Below are 23,295 nucleotides of genomic sequence, written 5' to 3' on the forward strand. Positions count from 1 at the left end.
AGCCAAAAATAAATTAAATACATAAATAAATAAATTTAAAAAAATAAAAAAATAAAAAGAGGTAACTATCATCAGTAACAAAGAAGGAGGCAAGGGTGTAAACTAGTAGAGTTTTTATATGCAACTGAAGTTAAATATAATCTGTTTAAAAGAGATCATTATAACTTTACAAAGTTTTATGTAATTGCAATGGTAACCACAAAAGAAGTATCTATAGAATATACATAAAGGTAAATGAGAAGGTAATCAAAAAATGTCATTACAAAAATCAACAAGGGCTTCCCTGGTGGCGCAGTGGTTGAGAATCTGCCTGCCAATGCAGGGGACACGGGTTCGAGCCCTGGTCTGGGAAGATCCCACATGCCGCGGAGCAACTAGGCCCGTGAGCCACAATTACTGAGCCTGCGCGTCTGGAGCCTGTGTTCTGCAATGGGAGAGGCCGCGATAGTGAGAGGCCCGTGCACCGCGATGAGGAGTGGCCCCCGCTTGCCACAACTAGAGAAAGCCCTCACACAAAAACGAAGACCCAACACAGCCATAAAGAAGGAAATAAATGAAATTTTTAAAAAAATCAACAAAACACAAAGGAAGAGAGCAAGAGAGGAAAAGAGGAACAAAACAGCTACCAGATGAGCAGAAAACAATTAGCAAAATGGCAATAGTAAGACTTTCCCTGTCAGTTATTATAGTAAATGTAAATGAATTAAATGCACCAATTAGAGAACAAAGATTAGCTGAATTTTTTTTTTTTTTAAAGATCCAACAATATGCTGCCTGGAAGAGACTCACTTTAGATCTCAGGACTCACACATGCTAAAAGTGAAAGGCTGTAAGAAGATATTCCATGCAAACAGGAACCTAAAGAGAGCAAGAATAGCCATTCTTAGGTCAAACAAAATAGAGTTTAAGACAAAAAACTGTTAAAAGGACAAAGAATGACATTATATAATGATAAAAGGGCCAATTCAACAGTAAGAAATAACAATTTTAGGGACTTCCCTGGTGGTTCAGTGGTTAAGGCTCCACGCTTCCACTGCAGAGGGAGGGGGTTCAATCCCTGGTTGGGGAACTAAGATCCTGCATGCCGCACAGCATGGTCAAAGTGAAATAATAATAATAACAATTATAAATATATGTACCTAACATTAGAATACTCAAATAAATGAAGCAAACAATAAGAAAACTGAAGGGAGAAACAGATAACAACACATAATGAGAGGAGATTTCAATACTCCACTTTCAGTTATGGATAGATCAATCAGACAGAATAGCAATAAGAAAACAGAGGACATAACAATATTATAAGCTAAATACACATTACAAACATATACAGAACACTCCACCCAACAACAAAAAATACATGTTCTTCTCAAGCACACATGGAACATTCTCCAAGATAGATCACATGTTAGAACACGGAACAAGTTTTAACAAATTTAAGACACTGGGGATTTCCCTGGTGGTCCAGCGGGTAAGACTCCACACTCCAAAGGAAAGCCCGGGTTCGATCCCTGGTCAGGGAACTAGATCCCAAATGTGTGCCGCAACTAAGAGTTCTCATGCCACAGCTAAGAGACTGCTTGCCACAACTAAAAGATGCCGCATGCCGCAACGAAGATCCCTGGTGTCATAACTAAGACTCAGTGCAGCCCAAATAAATAAATAAATAAATATTTTTAAAAAATACAATGAAAATCATATAAAATACCTTCTTGAACACATGAAATAAAACTAGAAATCAATGGCAGAAAGAAAACAGGAAAATCCACAAATATGTGTGAACTAAACAACATGCTCATAAACAAACCAGGTTTCGAAGAAAAAACTCACAAAAGAATTCAGAAAGTATACAGAGTCAAATGAAAACACAAAGTACCAAAACTTATAGGATTCATCAAAAGCTGCACTAAGAGAAAGTTTATAGTGGTGACTGTTTACATTAAAAAAGAATTTCTCAAAACAACAACCGAACGTTACACCCAAAGGAACAATAAAAAGAGGAACAAACTGAACATAAAATGGGCAGAAAGAAGGAAATAATAAATGTTAGAGCAAAGTTAAAAGAAATAGAGGAAAGAAAAAAAAATCAATGAAAACAAGAGCTGATTTTTTGAAGAGTGACAAAAGTGACAAGCCCTTAGCTAGATTAAGCAGAAAAGGGAGAAGACAAATAACTAAAATTAGAAATGAAAGAGAAGATATTACAATGATGTCCACTGAAAGACAAAAGTTCATAACAGACTACTATGAACAATTGTCTGCCAAATTATTGAATAACCCAGAAGAAATGGATAAATTCTTAGATAAATAGAACCTACCAAGATCAAACCATAAAAAAATAAAAAATCTGAAAAGACCTATATCACTAATGAGGAGATTGAAACAAGAGGCAAAACCTCCCAACAATAACAACAGTAAAAACCCAGAACCAGGGAGGAGTCAAAATGGCAGTGTGGGAAGATGCCAAGTTAGCATCTCCCCACAACTAGTGTGCCCGCCAGCCGCTGGTGAGGGACCCTGATGTCCAACTAGACGGGAGGAACCCCCAAGTGAACTGGTAGGACATGGGGGGACTGAAGGGGGGAGAAGTGGAGGCCAGACAGGATTGGCGCCCCTGAGGCCGGGGAGATCAAGCGAGGCAGGTGGGAGGGGCCTTCCGGGAGGAGCAGGAGAGGAGCGGAGGGCAACTGCCTCACCCACAGGAACGGGGAGCCTGCTGAGCTACCAGGCCAGTCCCCTGCCCTCCAAGGCCCTCCCCTCCCCCCCAGTGGCATTGGTCCTGGGGGCATAGGAAGGAGGCCGAAGCGAGAACAGGAGAGGCAGGTGGGAGGGGCCCTCCAATAGGAGCAGGAGAGGAGCAGAGGGCGATTGCCCTGCCCACTCAGGCCTGGGGAGCATACTGGGCTCCCAGGTGAGGTCCCCCGCCCTCTGAGACCATGGATGGGGGACACGCCTGGGCCCCTTCTGTTCCTGGAGCCTAAGCCCCACTGCCCACAGTCCCCAGGGCCTTTTCCAGCCACATGGATCCTAACCATATGCCCCGCCCACCACCCAAACCTCGCCCTTGCTTAGGCCCTGCCCTCCACAGCCAAGGCCTTTCCCCCCCTTTTCTTTTCCCTCTTCCTCTTTTTTACTGTTGTGGTACTGATGAAGCTGCTGGTTGTTGATTTATCTATATTTTTATTTTTATATTCTTTCTAACATATCTATTAGTTTCCTAGCCTAATTTTATTTTTTACTTTGTAATTGTTCTTTTTTGTTTTTGGCACCCCACACGGCTTGCGGGACCTTAGTTCACGAGCCAGGGGTCGGGCCAAAGCTCCTGCGGTGGGAGGTCCAAGCCCGAACCACTGGGCTAACAGACAACCTCAGACCCCAGGGAATATTCATCAGAGTGAGGTCTCACAGAGGTCCTCATCTCAGCACCTAGACCCAGCTTTACCCAATAGCCTACAAACTCCAGTGCTGGAAGTCTCAGGACAAACAACCAGTAAGACAGGAACACAATCCCCTACATTAAAAAAAAAAAAAAAAAAAATGAGACCATAAAAAAATATGTCACGGTGAAGGAGCAAGGTAAAAACCTACAAGACCAAATAAATGAAGAGGAAATAGGCAATCTACCTGAAAAAGAACTCAGAGTAATGACAGTAAAGATGATCCAGAATCTCGGAAATAGAATGGAGGCACAGATTGAGAAAATACAAGAAATGTTTAACAAAGATCTACAAGAACTAAAGAACAAACAAACAGAGATGAACAACAAAATAATTGAAATGAAAAATACACTAGAAAGAATCAATAACAGAACTGAGGCAGAAGAACGAATAAGTGAGCTAGAAGACAAAATGGTGGAAATAACTGCTGAGGAGCAGAATAAAGAAAAAAGAATGAGAAGAATTGAAGACAATCTCAGAGACCTCTGGGACAACACTAAAGGCACCAACATTCAAATTATAGGGGTCCCATAAGAAGAAGAAAAACAGAAAGGGTCTGAGACAATATTTGAAGAGATTATGGTCGAAAAATTCCCTAACATGGGAAAGGAAACAGTCACCCAAATCCAGAAAGCACAGAGAGTCCCATACAGGATAAACCCTAGGAAAAACACACCAAGACACATATTAATCAAACTAAAAAAAAAAAAAAATTAAATTCAGAGAAAAAAATTAAAAGCAGCAAAGGAACAACAAAAAATAATATACAAAGGAATCCCCATAAGATTATCAGCTCATTTTTCAGCAGAAACACTGTAAGTCAGAAGGGCATGGCAGAATATACTTAAGTGATGAAACAGAAAAATCTAAAACCAAGATTACTCTGCCCAGCAAGGATCTCATTCAGATTCGATGGAGAAATCAAAAGCTTTTCAAACAGGCAAAAGCTAAGACAATTCAGCACCACCAAACCAGCTTTACAACAAATGCTAAAGAAACTTCTCTAGGCGGGAAACACGAGAAGAAAAAGACCCACAAAAACAAACCCAAAACAACTGAGAAAATGGTAATAGGAACATACATATCGATAATAACCCTGAATGTAAATGGATTAAATGCCCCAACCAAAAGACACAGCTGGCTGAATGGATACAAAAACAAGACCCATATATATGCTGTCTATAAGAGACCCACATCAAACCTAGGGACACATACAGAGTGAAAGTGAAGGGATGGAAAAAGATAGTCCATGCAAATGGAAATCAAAAGAAGCTGGAAAAAAAAAAAAAAAAGAAAGAAAGCTGGAGTAGCAATACTCGTATCAGATAAAAATAGACTTTAAAATAAACACTGGTATAAGAGATAAGGAAGGACACTACATAATGATCAAAGGATCAATCCAAGAAGAAGATATAACAATTATAAGTGTTTATACACCCAACATAGAAGCACATCAATAAATACGGCAAATGCTAACAACCATGAAAGGAGAAATCGACATTAACACAATAATAGTAGGGGACTTTTAACACCCCACGTACACCAATGGACAGATCATCCAAACAGAAAATAGTAAGGAGGGCTTCCCTGGTGGCGCAGTGGTTGAGAATCTGCCTGCCAATGCAGGGGACACGGGTTCGAGCCCTGGTCTGGGAAGATCCCACATGCTGCGGAGCGACTAGGCCCGTGAGCCACAATTGCTGAGCCTGCGCGTCTGGAGCCTGTGCTCCACAACAAGAGAGGCCGCAATAGTGAGAGGCCCGCGCACCGCGATGAAGAGTGGCCCCCACTTGCCGCAACTAGAGAAAGCCCTCGCACAGAAACAAAGACCCAAAACAGCCATAAATAAATAAATAAATAAATAAATAAATAAAATTAAAAAAAAAAAAAATAGCAAGGAAACACAAGCTTTAAATGACACAATAGACCAGATAGATTTAATGGATATTTCTAGAACATTCCACCCAAAAGTGGCAGAATACACTTTCTCTCAACTGCACAGGGAACACTCTCTAAGGATAGATAACATCTTGGGTCACAAATCAAGACTTGGAAAATTTAAGAAAACTGACATTGTATCAGCATATTTTCTGACCACAATGTTATGAGACAGGAAATCAATTACAGGAAAAAACTGTAAAAAACACAAATACATGGAGGCTAAACAATGAGCTACTAAATAACCAAGAGATCACTGAAAAAGTCAAAGAAATTTAAAAATACATAGAAACAAATGACAACAAAAACAAGATGACCCAAAACCTATGGGACACAGCAAAAGCAGTTCTAAGAGGGAAGTTTAAAGCAATTCAACCTCACCTCAAGGAACAAGAAATATCTCAAATAAACAATCTAACCCTAAACTTAAAACAACTAGAGAAAGAACAAAGAAAACCCAAAGTCAGTAAATAATAAAGATCAGAGCAGAAATAAATGAAATAGAAACGAAGAAAACAATAGCAAAGATCAATAAAACTAAAAGCGGGTTCTTTGAGAAGATAAACAAAATTGATAAACCCTTAGTCAGACTCAACAAAAAAAAAGGGAGAGGATGCAAATCAATAAAATTAGAAATGAAAAAGGAGAAATCAAAACTGACACCGCAGAAATACAAAGGATTATGAGAAACTGCAACAAACAACTAAATGCCAATAAAATGGACAACCTGAAAGGAATGGACAAATTCTTGCAAATATACAATTTTCCAAGACTGAACCAGGAATAATTAGAAAATATAAACAGCACTATCACAAGTAATGAACCTGAAACCATAATTAAAAATCTTCCACCAAACAAAAGTCCAGGACCAGATGGCTTCACAGGAGAATTCTATCAAACATTTAGAGAAGAGCTAACACCCATCCTTCTCAAACTCTTCCTCAAAATTGCAGAGGAAGGAACACTCCCAAACTCATTTAACAAGGCCACCATCACTCTAATACCAAAACCAGAAAAAGATATCACAAAAAAAGAAAAATATAGACCAATATCACTGATGAATATAGATGCAAAAATCCTGAACAAATTAGTAGCAAACAGAATCCAACAGCACATTAAAAGGATCATACACCATGATCAAGTGGGATTTACCCCACGGATGCAAGGATTCCTCAATATATGCAAATAAATCAATATGATACACCACATTAACAAATTGAAGAATAAAAACCATATGATCATCTCAATAGATGCAAAAAAGCTTTTGACAAAATTCAACACCCATTTATGATAAAAACTCTCCATTAAATGGGCATAGAGGGAACGTACCTTAACATAACAAAGGCCATATATGACAAACCCACAGTAAGCATCATACTCAATGGTGAAAAACTGAAAGCATTTCCACTAAGATCAGGAAAAAGACAAGGATGTGCTCTCTCACCACTGTTATTCAACATAGTTTTGGAAGTCCTAGCCATGGCAATCAGAGAAGAAAAAGAAATCAAAGGAATACACACTGGAAAAGAAGTAAAACTGTCACTGTTTGCAGATGACATGATACTATACATAGAAAATCCTAAGGATGCAACGAGAAAACTACTAGAACTAATCAATGAATTTGGTAAGGTTGCAGGATACAAAATTAATGCACAGAAATCTCTGCCATTGCTATACACCAACAACGAAAAATCAGAAAGAGAAATTAAGGAAACACTCCCATTTACCACTGCAACAAAAAGAATAAAATACCTAGGAATAAACCTGCCTAAAGAGACAAAAGACTTGTCCTCAGAAAACTATAAAACACTGATGAAAGAAATCAAAGATGACATAAACAGATGGAGAAATATACCACGTGCTTGGATTGGAAGAATCAATATTCTGAAAATGACTATACGACCCAAAGCAATCTACAGATTCAATGCGATCCCTATCAAACTACCAATGGCATTCTTCACAGAATTAGAACAAATAATTTTACAATTCGTACGGAAACACAAAAGATCCCAAATAGTCAAAGCAATCTTGAGAAAGAAAAACAGGGTTGGAGGAATCAGGCTCCCTGACTTCAAAGTATACCACAAAGAGACAGTAATCAACACAGTATGGTACTAGCACAAAAAAAGAGAAATATAGATAAATGGTACAGGATAGAATGCCCAGAGATAAACCCATGCACATATGGGCACCTAATTTACGACAAAGGAGGCAAGAACATACAATGGAGAAAAGACAGCCTCTTCAATAAGTGGTGCTGGGAAAACTGGACAGCCACATGTAAAAGAATGAAATTAGAACACTACCTAACACCATCAACAAAAATAAACTCAAAATGGATTAAAGACTTAAATGTAAGACCAGACACTATAAAACTCTTACAGGAAAACACATGAAAAACACTCTTTGACATAAACCACAGCAAGATCTTTTTTGCCCACCTCCTAGAGTAACAGAAATAAAAATAAACAAATGGGACTTAATTAAACTTAAAAGATTTTGCACAGCAAAGGAAACCATAAACAAGACAAAAAGACAACCCTCAGAACAGGAGAAAATATTTGCAAATGAAACAACAGACAAAGGATTAATCTCCAAAATATACAAACAGCACATGGAGTTCAATATCAAAAAGAAAAACAAACAATCCAGTTAAAAAATGGGCAGAAGACCTAAATAGACATTTCATCAAGGAAGACGTACAGATGGCCAAGAGGCACATGAAAAGATGCTCAACATCACCATTAGAGAAATGCATATCAAAACCACAATGAGGTATCACCTCACGTCGGTGAGAATGGCCATCATCAAAAAATCTAGAAACAATAAATGCTGGAAAGGGTGTGGTGAAAAGGGAACCTTCCTGCACTGTTGGTGGGAATGTAAATTGATACAGCCACTATGGAAAAACAGTATGGAGGTTCCTTAAAAAACTAAAAATAGAATTACCATATGACCCAGCAATCTCATTACTGGGTATATACCCTGAGAAAACCATAATTCAAAAAGAGTCATGTACCACAATGTTCACTGCAGCACTATTTACAACAGCCAGGACATGGAACCAACTTAAATGTCCATCGACAGATGAATGGATGAAGAAGATGTGGCACATAGATACAATGGATTATTACTCAGCCATAAAAAGAAACGATATTGAGTTATTTGCAGTGAGGTGGATGGACTCAGAGTCTGTCATACAGAGTGAAGTAAGTCAGAAAGAGAAAAACAAATACCGTATGCTAATGCATATACATGGAATCTTAAAAAAAAAAACAATGGTACTGATGTACCTAGTTGCAGGGCAGGAATAAAGATGTAGACATAGAGAATGGACTTGAGGACACAGTGTGGGAGGGGGAAGCTGGGGCAAAGTGAGAGTAGCATCGACATATATACACTACCAAATGTAAAATAGATAGCTAGTGGGAAGCAGCCGCATTGCACAGGGAGATCAGCTTGGTGCTTTGTGACCACCTAGAGCGGTGGGATAGAGAGGGTGGGAGGGAGATGCAAGAGGGAGGGGATATGGGGATATATGTATACATATAGCTGATTCACTTTGTTATACAGCAGAAACTAACACAACATTGTAAAGCAATTATACTCCAATAAAGATGTTGGAAAAAAAAAGTCAGTTGCATTCGTATATGTTAACAACGACCAATCCAAAAAGAAAATTAAGAAAATAATCCAATTTACTATAGCATCAAAAAAGATAAAAATATTTAGGAATAAAATAAACCAAGGAGATGAAAGATTTTAACACAGGGAACTATAAAACATTGCTAAAAGAAATTAAACAAGATACAAATAGATGGAAAGACACCCCATGGTCATGGATTGGAATACTTACTACTGTTAAAATGTACATAATAGCCAGTGCAATCCCTATCAAAATCCCAATGGCATTTTCTGCAGAAATAGAAAAAATACTAACATTCATATGTAATATCAAGGGCCCCCCAATAGCCAAAACAATCTTCAAAAATCAAAACAAAGTCATAGGCCTCAACCTTCCTGATTTCAAGATACACTACAGCAACTGTAATTAAGACAGTGCTGTACTGCCATAAAGATAGATACATATGTACACCTAAAACTAATACAGTGTTATATGTGAATGATATCTAAATTTTTTAAAATAAAAATAAAAAAATAATTTAAAAGATACATAAACCAATGGAACAGAATTGAAAACCCAGAAATAAACCCTATCATATATGGCAAAATGATTTTATACAAGAGTACCAATGGGGACAGAACAATCTCTTCAACAAATAATGCTGAAAAAATTAGATATCCACATGCAAAGAACAAAGTTCATCCTTCCCTTACACTATGTATAAAAATTAACTCAGAATGGATCCATAACCTGAATACAAGATCTAAACCTATTAAACTGCTGGAAGAAAACAGAGGGGAAAAGTGTCAGGAAATTGGATTTGGCAATGATTTCTTGGACATGACACCTAAAGCCCAAGCTTAACAAAAGCAAAAATAAACTAATGGGGGACTTCCCTGGTGGTCCAGTGGGTAAGACTCTGCGCTTCCAATACAGGGGGCCTGGGCTCAATCCCTGGTTGGAGAACTAGATCCCACATGCATGCCACAACTAAGAGTCCACATGCCGCAACTAAGAAGTCCACATGCCACAACTAAGATGTCCGCATGCCACAACCACGAAGCTTGCATGCCGCAACTAAGACCCAGTGCAGCCAAAATAAATACATAAATAAATACATAGAAAAAAATAAAACTTTTTAAAAGAATGAAAAAAATAAACAAATGGGTCTACATCAAATTAAAAAGTCACCACACATGAAAGGAAACCATCAACAAAATGAAAAGGCAATCCATGGAATGGGAGCAAATATTTGCAAACCATATATATTACTGTAAAAAGGCTTAATATCCAGAATATATAAGGAACTCATGCAACTCAATAGCAAAATAACAAATAACCTGATTTTAAAATGGGCAAAGAAATAGAAAAATAGACATTTTTCCAAACAAGACATACAAATGAACAATGGGTGCAAGAAAAGGTGTTCAGCATCACTCATCATCAGGGAAATGCAAATCAAAATCATATGAGATATCACCTCACACCTGTGAAAATGTGTATTACCAAAAAGACAAGAGAAAATAAACACTGATAAGGATGTGGAGAGAGGGAACCCTCATGCACTGTTGGTGGGTATGTAAATGGATATAGCAACTATGGAAAACAGTATGTAGGTTTCTAAAAAAAAATTAAAAATATAAGTACCATATGATCCAGCAATAACACTTTCAGGTATATATCCAAAGGAAACAAAATCAGTATCTCAAAAAGATATCTGCACTCCCATGGTCTTTGCAGCATTATTCACAATAGCCAAGATACTGAAACAGTCTAAGTGTCCATCAATGGATGAATGGATAAAGAAATTGTGATATACATACAAAATGGAATATTATTCAGGCATTAAAAAAAGAAGGAAAACCTGCCATTTGTGACAACATTGATGAATCTGTAAGACACTATGGTAAGTGAAACAAGCCAGACACAGAAAGAAAAATATTGCATGACCCCACTTACACATGAAATCAAAACAAACAAAAACAACCCCTCATAGTAACTGAGAGTAGAATGGTGATTACTAGGTGCCAAACAGAGGGGGTCATAGGAAGTTATTGTTTAATGCATACAGTTTCAGTTTTGCAAGATGGAAAGAGCTCTGTACTGGAAGGCAGTGATGGTTACACAATATAAATGTACTTAACACCACTGAACTGTACACTTAAAAATGCTTAAGATAGTATACTTTATGTTCATTTTCCAATTAAAAAATTAGAAAAATGTGTATATAAATATATATGTGTGTGTGTGTGTGCATATATATATATATATAGCAAAACACGAGAAAGTATATTTTATAATGTTACTAATGCTTATGCATCAGAGTAACATTGCACATAATTTATTTTCCTATGTACTTTTCATACTTCTTCAAATGTTCCACAATAATACTTTCAAAATCAGCTAAAACACAATGAATGTTACTTTTCAAAACTCACAAAATAAGAAAATGTATTACCAAATAATACATATGGTATTATTTAATTTCTAAAGAATAATATGTATAACTATGGAAAAATAGGAAGGTAAACAAAAATATGTTGACAAGAGTTATCTCAGAGAAACAGGATTATGATGACTTTTCTTTTTGTATGCCTTCATTTTTAAATTTTCATTATTTATGCCATTACTTTTGTAATATAAATGTACTTATTTAAAAAACACAGTAAAATATAAATACTACATATGAAAATATTAATGACCCAGTCAATGCTGTACATAAAGGACAATTCACAGACATAAACGCCTACGATAAATATAATGCTTTCCAATGCTCTTTATAACTACTTAAGGCACTATATCTAGACTAATATTGCTGACTGGATTATCATATTCAAGATCAAACAACCAATATAACTTTAAATATTTTATTATTAAAATGATTGTTAATAATAATGAATAGTAATTTAATTAGTAATTATTATCAGTTTATCTTGTTTTATTATTAATGAATATTATTAGTAGCTTATAATTAAAATATTAAGTAATATTTTATGCTTAGAGTTTACACAGAATACGTACATTACGTTCTTCCTTAGCTGCTGCTTCTAACTGAGCTGCAAATTGTGAACAACATACCAAGAATGAATTCAGATCATCCCCAACCTTATGAAAAAAGGAGAAAGTTACTTTTATTTCAGAATTCATACACATATCCATCTATCTTTTAGTATATTTAACTACTTTTGAAAATAGTTTTGTGTATGTAATTTCTGTCCCTTGAAATGCATAAAATGAGAAACCATGTTCCAAATGCTATACTAGCAAATTTTCCCAGAAAGAAAGTACATTCTGGGGAGTGGCTCAGTAATGACATATACCCAGCTATGTCTCTCCTCGCATTCTCCTCTACACAGGTGTAGAAAATCAAGAATTCCAGCCTTAGCCTTCTGAAATTTAGGGGTAGCAAAAAAAAGTACACACTTAAATATATGTTAAATAACGCTTTGTGTTAAAAAATGACTGCTAATTATGACTTCTGATTATAACTATACTTGCCAAGAGATATAGTCTTTCACCCTTACTTAATGAGCAACAGAAAATTTTGAGGAAAAAAGTTACATATTAAAAAGTCACAATGACTGAACCTCTTTTAGTAGAGCAGTGATCTGTAAACCAGACAACTGACCAAAGATAAATAAATCTCAGATGCTTATATACAGTTAGAATTCTGACAGAATGTTCTCCAGGACAAATATGATCCCTCAACATTACATTTTAAACATACTCAGAGGTTCATATATTTTTATCATGGTAAAACCTATAATCATATAGGAGACAGAGGGGGAAACTAAAATAGTCATTCAGGAGAGTGGGAAAATGAATTAACTAGAGTTACTAATCACAAATATAAAGTGAGACCATTAGCAGACTTGGGGATTTTCTTCCACCCACATTCAGGTGCCACAAATAGACGATGAACATCAATTTGATCACGATACATATTCTTTTCAAGTGCACACAGAACATTATCCAGGATAGATCACATGCTGGGCCACAAAGCAAGCCTCGCTAAATACAAGAAAACTGAAATATCAAGCATCCTTTCTGACCACAACACTATGAGGCTAAAAATCAACTACAAGAAAAAACTGCAAAAAACACAAACACATGGATGCTAAACAATATGCTGCTAAACAACCAATGGCTCAATGAAGAAATCAAAGAGGAAATCAAAAAATACCTAGAGACAAATGAAAATGAAAGCATGATAATCCAAAACCTACGGGATGCAGCAAAAGCAGTTCTACAGAGGGAAGTTTACAGCAATACAAGCTTACCTCTGGAAACAAGAAAAATCTCAAACAACCTAACCCTACACCTAAAGCAACTAGAATAAAGAACAAACAAAACCCAAAGCTAGTAGAAGAAAAGAAATCATAAAGATCAGAGCTGAAATAAATGAAATAGAGATTAAAAAAACAATAGAAAAGACCAATGAAATCTAAAGCTAGTTCTTTGAAAAAACAAACAAAATTGATAAAACTTTAGCCAGACTCATCAAGAAAAGAAGGGAGAGGGCCCAAATCAATAAAATCAGAAATGAAAAAGGAAAAGTTACAACCAACACCACAGAAATACAAAGGATCATGAGACTACTACAAGCAACTATAAGCCAATAAAATGGACAATCCAGAAGAAATGGACAAATTCTTGAACCAAGAACAAATAGAAAATATGAACAGACCAATTATCAGAACTGAAATTGAAAGAATAATTTAAAAACTCCCAAAAAACAAAAGTCCAGGACCAGATGACTTCACAGGTGACTTCTACCAAACATTTAGAGAAGAGTTAACACCTATCCTTCCGAAAATATTCCAAAAAACTGGAGAGTAAGGAAGCCTTCTGAAGTCACTCTATGAGGCTACCATCACCCTGATACCAAAACCAGACAAAGATACCACAAAAAAAGAAAATTACAGCCCCATATCACTGATGAACATAGATGCAAAAATCCTCAAAATACAAGCAAACCTACTCCAACAATACATTAAAAGGTTCATACAATATGACCAAGTGGGATTTATCCCAGGGATGCAAGGATTTTTCAATATCCACAAATCAATCAATGTGACACACGACATTAACAAATTGAAGAATATAAACCATATGATCATCTCAATAGATGCAGAAAAAACTTTTGATAAAATTCAACATCCATTTATGATTAAAAAAAAACTCTTTAGAAAGTGGGAATAGAGGGAACATACCCTCAACATAATAAAGGTCATATATGACAAACCCACAGCTAACATTATACTCAACTGTGAGAATGCCCACCCTCGTCACTTTTACTCAACATAGTTTTGGAAGTCCTAGCCACAGCACTCAGAGAAGAAAAAGAAAAGGAATCCAAATTGGAAAAGAAGAAGTAAAACTGTCACTGTTTTCAGATGACATGATACTATACATAGAAAATCCTAAAGACACTACTAGAAAACTACTGAAGCTCATCAATGAATTCAGTAAAGTTGCAGGATACAAAATTAATATACAGAAACCTGTCGCATTTGTATACACTAACAACAAAAGATCAGAAAGAGAAATTAAGGAAACAATCCCATCACATCAAAAAATAAAATAAAGTACCTAGGAATAAACCTACCTAAGGAAACAAAAGACCTGTACTCCAAAGACTATAAGATGCTAATGAAAGAAACTGAAGGTGACACAAACAGATGGAAAGATATACTGTGTTCTTGGATTGGAAGCCTCAATAGTGTTAAAATGACCATACTACCCAAGGCAATCTATGCTTTCAATGCAATTCCTATCAAATTACCAATGCCATTCTTCACAGAACTAGAGCAAAAAAATTCAAAAATTTGTATAGAAACACAAAAGACCCCGAATAGCCAAAACAATCCTGAGAAAGAAGAATGGAGCTTGAGAAATCACTCTCCCTGACTTCAGACTATACTACAAAGCTACAGTAATCAAAACAGTATGGTACTGGCACAAAAAGAGACATATAGATTAATGGAACAGGACAGAAAGCTCAGAAATAAACCCAAGCACATATGGTCAAATAATCTACAACAAAGGAGGCAAGAAGATACAATGGAGAAAAGACAGCCTCTTCAATAAGTGGTGCTGGGAAAACTGGACAGCTACATGTGAAAGAATGAAATCAGAACACTCCCTAACACCATAACACAAAAATAAACTCAAAATGGATTAAAGACCTAAATGTAAGGCCAGACACTATAAACCTCTAGAGGAGAACATAGGCAAAACACTCTTTGACATAAAACGTAGCAATATTTTTTTGGATCCCTCTCCTAGAGTAAAGGAAACAAAAACAAAACTAAACAAATGGGACGTAATTAAACTTAAAAGCTTTTGCACAGCAAAGGAAACCATAAACAACAAAAAGACAACTTATAGACTGGGAGAAAATATTTGCAAATGATGCTACCAACAAGGGATTAATTTCCAAAATTCACAAACAGCTCATGCGGCTTAATATTAGAAAAACAAACAACCCAATCAAAAAATGGGCTGAAGACCTAAATAGACATTTCTCCAAAGAAGACATACAGATAGGCATATGAAAAAGAAAACATACAGGCACATGAAAAGATTCTCAATATCGCTAATTATTAGAGAAACACAAATCAAAACTATAATGAGATATCACCTCACACTAGTCAGAATGGCCATCATTAAAAAGTCTACAGATAATATATGCTGGCGAGGGTGTGGAGCAAAAGGAACCCCCCTACCTTGTTGGTGGAAATGTAAATTGGTGCAGCCACCATGGAGAACAGTATGGACGTTCCTCAAAAAACTAAAAATAGAGTTACCATATGATCCGGCAATCCCACTCCTGGGCATATATCCAGAGAAAACTCTAATTCAAAAAGATATGTGGGGACTTCCCTGGCAATCCAGTGGTTAAGAATCTGTGCTTCCATTGCAGAGGGCACAGGTTCGACCCCTGGTCAGGGAATTAAGATCCCACATGCCGCATGGCACAGCCAAGAAAAAAAAAGAGAAAGAGAGAGACAAGGAAATTAAAACATTCAGATTGGACAAGAAGAAGTAAAACTGTCCTTATTTGAAGATGACATAATTGTCTATGTATAAAACCCCAAAGTATCTACAGAAAGATTCCTAGAATAAAGAAGTACATTGAGCAAGGTTTCAAGATGTAAGATCAACACACGAAAATCAATCATATTTCTATATACTAATAACAAACAGGTGGAAACTGAAATTAAAAATATAATGCCATTAAAAATCATTCCAAAAAACATGAAATATTAATGTATAAATCTGAAGAACAATATACAGGATCTTTATGATGAAAATTACAGAATGCTGAAGAAAGAAATCAAACAGGACAATGAAATCAATCAAATAAATGGAGAAACATACTATGTTCATGGTTTGAAAGACCCAACATAGGTATTTTATTACATGAAGCCAAACTCAATCCCTAATTAACAAAACTAATTATAAAATAAAAGAATAATGAACAACGAGTACAGTGTATTAAAGTATAGTCAACTATTAAGAAATATGTAAAAATAATTTGTCTCATCAATAGACTGAAGGTGAACCACATAATCACCTTAATAGTTATATTATTTCAATATATACAACAAAGACATTTATTAAAACTCAGTAATCTCTTCAATGTTGGGGGATTTTTATTTAGCAAACCATAAATAGAAGAATACTTTCTTAACACAATAAAGAATATACATTGCAAACCAACAGCCAACCACAAGCTTACATATTAAACAAGAGATGCATTAGCATCAAAAGTAGGCTCAAGATAAAGATATGTGGTGGTGTGAAGATTTGGGAGGTTGGGATTGACATGTATACACTGATGTATATAAAATGGATGACTAATAAGAATAAAAAATAATAATAAAAATAAATAAATAAAATGTTTAAGAACATATACAAATGAATGGAAACAAATTTAAAATTGAAATCCAATAAATACTTTTGTAATAAAAATATATATAGATTTGCCTTAATTAAACTTTAAGATAAGTGTTGGCAGAGAATGGAAAAATCAGTACACTACTTTCAAGTTTCCTAGGAGGATCATTTTCATGGATGGGGGATTCATTCTGAGAACATACACAGACTCTAAAAGAAAATCTTAGCCCTTTTCAGCATTAATGTCTCTACGTTAGCGTTACATATACTTACAGGAAAGGTTAATCCTTCATGTACAGGCTTCACAACTGGTTCTTCTCCATTTGGAATGCTAAATCCATAGGTTTCTTCCAAAGTAGAAACAACCTATGAGAAAATCAAAGCAAATTATGTACTTATATAGGGTAAAAATATTACATTAAATCTAAAAAGATATTTAATCAACTATGTCAGAACCATTTTAGCAGTAAGACTTATTTCTACCAGTACCATAAACTTAAATTTTCCATCTCATGCCCCACCTCATATCATCCTGAAGAAGGAGTATGAGCAATAGGCCTTGATCCCTCCCTAGCAATGAAGAAAGGCCCTATGACTCTTCCATTTCTGTGTTGAAGGGAGTCTATGAACAGCTGAAGCATCAAATCTACTTACCACCAAAGTTTTCCGCAAAATCTAACTGACTTGGCTTTCCTCTTTGAAGAGAGTGGGGAAAATAGAGAGATGGAGACCAGAAAGCAATACATTTTTAAAGGAAATTCTCTGAGCTAACCCCCTGAACTTTGAGCAAACTTGTATTTTGGAAGTTTGATGAACTATATATTTTTTGTATATTTGTGCTATTCTTCATTGTTCTCCCTTGGTATTTGGTACATTTACAACTCGATTCTGGATCACTGTGCAAGGAAGAAACTCAGAAAAAAGGAAGATTTTTTTTCCCCGACACTAAGAGCTAGAGTTTCTAAAGTGCAGAGAAGAGCTAACAGAGCAGGCACGAGACTTAGAAAAGACTACCCTTAGAAAGATCTGCTTGTGTCTCAGAACTTGGATTTCAGGAGGGTTCCCACTATTCATTGACTGATGACAGTGGCTCACTGTCCCTAAACTCATTGTACCAACTATATGATTTATGCTGAACACCTGCTTTCCTTCAGGGAGTCTGGAATTTTGGGACATGCTAGGCAGAGAGTACCTAGGTGACCAACCTCCAATAAAACCCTGGGCACTGAGTCTCTAGTGAGCTCCTCTGGCAGACTTTTCACATGTGCTGTAACAATTTGTTGTTGAAGGAATTAAGCATGTCCTGTGTGACTCTAAAGGGAAAGAAATCTTGGAAACTTGCACCTGGTTTCCTCGAGACTTCACCCCATGTGCCTTTTCCTTTTGCTGATTTTGCTTTTAATCCTTTCACTATAATGTATCTTGGCCATCAATATGACTATATACTGAGTCCAGTGAGTCCTCGAAGGAAATCACTAAACCTGACGATGGTCATGGGAACCCCCAACCCAGGCACCAACAAGTATCTTACCATCTTCAGATGTTTGGTAATTTTCCTGATCAATTCATCTTCTGCTATTAACTCCTTTGTCTTACTTGATGGAATGGGCAAAGCATACCTTATGATGGATTCCCCTGTTGGTGGAGATCTTAAGACCACTGGTTCAAGTTTATCACGTACTAATTTTGTACTATGTTTTTCTTTTGGTTTAGGCGACAATGGTGAATTAAATACTCCTCTTTTATATGTTAATTCTGGAACATTTGCCAATTTACTACTAGATGCCAACAGATGCTTTACTGGCTTCATTTTGTTATTTACTTAGCTTCTGAATTATAGATGAAAAAATTTTATTCCTCCCTGTAAATAAAACATTAAGATTTCAGATTAAAAATGATGGCAGATTAAAAAGAATGAAATAATGCCATTGCAGCAACGTGGATGGACCTGGAGATTATCATACTAAGTGAAGCAAGTCAGACAGAGAAGGACAAATATCATATGATATCGCTTATATGGGGAATCTATTATTTAAAAAATGATACAAATGAACTTATTTACAAGACGGAAACAGACTCCTAGACTTAGAAAACAAACTTATGGTTACCAAAGGGGAAAGGTGGGCGGGGGGGGGGTGTGTAGATAAATTGGGAGCTTGGGATTGACATATACACACTACTATATTTAAAATAGATAACCAGGGACTTCCCTGGTGGTCCAGTGGGTAAGACTCCGTGCTCCTAATGCAGGGGGCCTGGGTTCGATCCCTGGTGGGGGAACTAGATCCCACATGCATGCCACAACTAAGAGTTTGCATACCACAAAGAAGTCCGCATGCCACAACTATAGATCCCGCATGCGGCAACTAAGCCCCAGCACAGCCAAAATAAATGAATAAGTAAAACAGACAGCCAACAAGAACCTACTGTATAGCAAAGGGAACTCTACTCAATATTCTGTAATAACCTAAATGGGAAAAGAATTTGAAAAAGAATAGATATATATACATAAAACTGAATCACTCTGGTGTACACCTGAAACTAACACAACATTGTAAATCAACTATACTTCAATATAAAATAAAAATTTTAAAAAAGAAAGAAAAATGATAGCCAGACTATCAATTGCCATGAAGATGGTGAATCCCAAAATCAACTCTGGAGGAATTACAAAATGGAGAGGGAAACATTCCTAACAACAAAGAAAAAAAAAAAAAAACCTGTGAGAAACCCCTAGAAGTGTGATTTATGTGTGGGCATTCAGGACAGGAGCTGCAGGGAGGGAAGAAGACAGTGGCAGCAGTGAAAGAACGTATTTAGAAAACTTTAAAATTTTATTTTTACCTTTCCCCCCCATTCTTGAGCTAATATAGGCCCTTTATATATACCACTATTTCCATAGACAGTAATAGCCTATTATTTGCTGATCCCAGGGTATCAGAAGAGTAATACCGGGGCAGCGCCAATGTCATGCTAGAATAAGGAAGTATAGACTGGGTAGGACTTATTAAGCTTTCATTCTCCTACTTCTCTCTTTCCAAAGCTGATTAAGACTCAGAACAATGCCTCCTCCCATGGGAATTGTCTGATAGACTGGCAAAATTAAGATAGAATAGCATTGGCTCTCTGTTGTCTGCAGTGCTCCACACATAGACTAGTCCCATTGTTGTGGGTTGAACTGTGTCCCCCAAATAGATATGTTCAAGTCCTAACCCCTGGTACCTGGGAATATGACTGTATTTGAAAATACAGTCTTTGCAGATGTGATCAAGTTAAAATGAGGTCATATTGGAATAGGGTGGGCCCTAAATCCAATGACTGGCATCATTATAAGAAAGCCATGTGATGACACTTGTACACATACAGGGAAGAAGGCCACGAAATGGTAAGGGCAGAGATTGGAGGGGTGCAGCTGCAAGCCAAGGAATGTTAAGGATTGCCAGCACCCACCAGAAGCCAGGAAAAACCTTCAGGGGGAGCACAGCCCTGCCAACACCTTGATTTCAGATTCCTAGACTCCAGAATTGTTAGAGAATAAATTTCTCTCACAATAAATCGTTTTAGGCCACCCTTTTTGTGGCACGTTATTACAGCAGCCCTAGGAAACTAATTTGCTGATGGAAATGATTCAGTAGAAAGCAAAAAGTATGACTGGGAGAGAGGGAGTTGCTGTGATGATACCCTTGAGTAAACAAGAAGAAATGGGTTTTAAGGCACGAATGGGTCCAACGCACTTTAGACAGGAACAGGGAAACTTTACCTAAGGTAGCAGACAGGAAGGCAGAGATGTGGGCTACCTCAAGAAACCAGCAGAAAAGGATGGGGCACTCACCAGGTGCTAGAAAACGGCCTAATAAATGGATCCATGAAAGTTCACAGAAACTTTAAGAAAAAAAAAAAGTTACCTGCAGTGAACACTTATAAAAAAATACTTAAGGATTTTACACTTTTGCTCCATTTAACTCTCCTAACAATGCCAGGAGGTGGATACTCTATCACCATAAAATTACCCAAGTTTATCAGTCACTTTCCACCACGAAGACAAACGTTTTCTGGTTTCCCTTCAAGGATTAGCTTGATATCCATTTCAAGCCCTTTAACGACACATTATACAAAACTATGGGGGTGGGAGGCATAGGGTTTACGGTCCTTAAATTCTCCATCAAGACAAGCAGCTCAGCCACAGCTGAGGCAGTCACGCGGGGGGGAAATGAAGAGAGAAGCAAGGATGCTTCGCCCAGGGAATCTAGTGAACACGCCCACAGCTGACAAGGGAAGTCCCCCACCACTCGGTATACCTGCCGAGGCTGCTGGCAGTCAGGCTACTGGGTGGTTTGGCCCTGGCGAGGCTGGCTCTAAGGTGAAAACGCTGGAAATTCTGCGCCTCCCAGGCTTCCTTAATCCTGCAGACTCCAGCCCTGCTGTTTTACAAACGGACATTTGCGCTGCCAAGAAACGCCGGGCTTTAGCGTCCCCGGACGGCCGCAGCGAGGCTAAGACGCCAGCCACCGGGCGGCCGCAGCGAGGCTAAGACGCCAGCCGCCGGGCGGCCGTTGACGTCACGTCACGACGCCGACGTCCTACGTCAGACGCCGCGGGCGCGAGCCGCCCATCCCACGCGGGCGGGGAGAGGGGCGAGGGCTTCCGGCAACGGCGGCGTGTTCGAGAGCCTGCGTGTGTCCACCGCGCCGTCGGTCTCCTGTGCGATTCCTTCCAGACGCTTCACACGCGGAGATGCTTACAGGCTTTTGGCCTCGAGAAATAACGTCCCGTTTAGTGCTGTAAGAGCTTGGGCTACACCGACAAAACCTGAGCCCCAGGCCCTCCTCTGCCACCGTCTAAATGTTTCACTGCGAGGTGTTGTGGAGTCAAATTTTGTTTTTTAGACTATTAAATATTTTGTTGTTGTCGAACTATAGTTGATTTACAATGTGTTAATTTCTGGTGTACAACAAAGTGATTCAGGTACATATGTTAAATACCATGTACCATGAACATGTACCACTTACATTATTCTTCAAGGGATAATAGGAAGATTTCTGCTTCCAGCAAACTGGTGTAACAGGGACTGGGTTCATCCTCCTAGCTGACCAACTGAAAAATCAGACAAAATGTAAGAAACAATGAATTTCAAGATATTGGCTATCAGGCAATTAATGACAGTGATCCCTGGGTAACAGGAAACAAACAAGATGAGCCCTGTGATTTCCTAAACTTACTTCCTGAAGAGAGGAGTTTCCAAATCATAATGCAAAGAGCGGGGAACCCAGGGAGACCCCAGAAGTCTCCCTGAGTTGAAGAAAAGATGTCCAGTAAGGCCAAGGAAATTTGAGTTAAGAGGAGGGAATACTAAAGAAGAGATTGAAAAAGAGTGAGAGAGCTCCATTAATTCTCAGAGGGACCCCCTTCAAGTCCACAACGGATTAATGTCACCGTATGCATGTATGGGCACATACATGCTAGGCTAGGGAAAGAGCCACCTAAAAGCATCAAAGGGTACAATACTCACAGGTCACAAAGAGCTGGAAATATTTTATATTCTCACCAGCTAGAGTGAAAAGCTTTATAATTTATGGGTACTCCCTAAGTACTCACAAGGATTTTGCCACAGGAGGTGGTCAAAACTAGTCTTACACTAAACACTTCTCTGGACCTGACAAATGAATCTTCAAAGTAATACCTGAAAGAATCAAACATTTCCAATAACTTTACTGAGACCCAGAACAGAGCTCAAGAATATTTATACGCATGTCAAAACATCCAGCACCCAACAAGGTAAAAATCACACTGTCAAGTATCCAATCAAAAGTTGCAGGGGAATTCCCTGGCAGTCCAGTGGTTAGGACTCTGCACTTCCACTGCAGGGGGCACAGGTTCGATCCCTGGTCTGGGAAGTAAGATCCCACATGCTGTGCAGCACAACCAAAAAACAAAAAGTTGTAAATCATGCAAAGAAAGAGGAAAATACGATATACTGATGTAACGGGCTAAAAATCAATCAGTCAAAATGACCCCAGTCATGACAGATGATAGCATTGGTAGACAGGACAAAATAATTATTACAACTGTATTCCATATATTCAAGAATCTAGGGGAAAGATTGAACATGTTAAGTGGGGAGATAGAAGATATGAAAGCACTCAAATCAACTTTCCAGAAATGAAGATTACAATGTCTGAGAAGAAAAAATGCACTGGCTAAGAGAAACAGTAAGTTAGCAATCATAGAAGAAAAGATTCATGAACCTAATAGCAAGATAAACCACCCAGAAAGAAAGATACAGAAAAGATTCTGTGCGGGGAAAAAAAAAATTCAGGATTTCTGTGAGCCACAGAACAACTTCAAATGACATAATATACGTGCATATGGGTTCCTAACTATTTTTCTAAGTAT

General features: G+C 37.5%; 1 protein-coding gene across 21 annotated transcripts in view; it reads right to left on the bottom strand.

Moving 5' to 3' along the window:
- The window catches only part of CCDC7 (coiled-coil domain containing 7), a 319,203-nt gene extending 297,804 nt beyond the window's left edge, over positions 1-21,399 (bottom strand). For 19 of the 21 annotated variants that reach the window (XM_068560909.1, XM_068561029.1, XM_068561014.1 and 16 more), the window contains exons 1-4: positions 21,201-21,399; positions 18,434-18,763; positions 17,176-17,268; positions 12,022-12,105 (exon numbers count right to left, since the gene is read on the bottom strand). In XM_068560909.1, coding sequence (XP_068417010.1) covers positions 12,022-12,105; positions 17,176-17,268; positions 18,434-18,712 — 456 coding nt within the window. In that variant the 5' untranslated portion in view covers positions 18,713-18,763; positions 21,201-21,399. Of the gene's footprint in view, positions 1-12,021; positions 12,106-17,175; positions 17,269-18,433; positions 18,764-21,200 lie in introns of those variants that run through there. The other 2 variants (XM_068560921.1, XM_068561037.1) reach the window with 2 other exon arrangements.
- Positions 21,400-23,295: the final 1,896 nt, after the last annotated feature.

The sequence above is a fragment of the Eschrichtius robustus genome, chromosome 1 (assembly GCF_028021215.1).
Source record: "Eschrichtius robustus isolate mEscRob2 chromosome 1, mEscRob2.pri, whole genome shotgun sequence".
Classification (NCBI taxonomy): Eukaryota; Metazoa; Chordata; class Mammalia; order Artiodactyla; family Eschrichtiidae; genus Eschrichtius; species Eschrichtius robustus.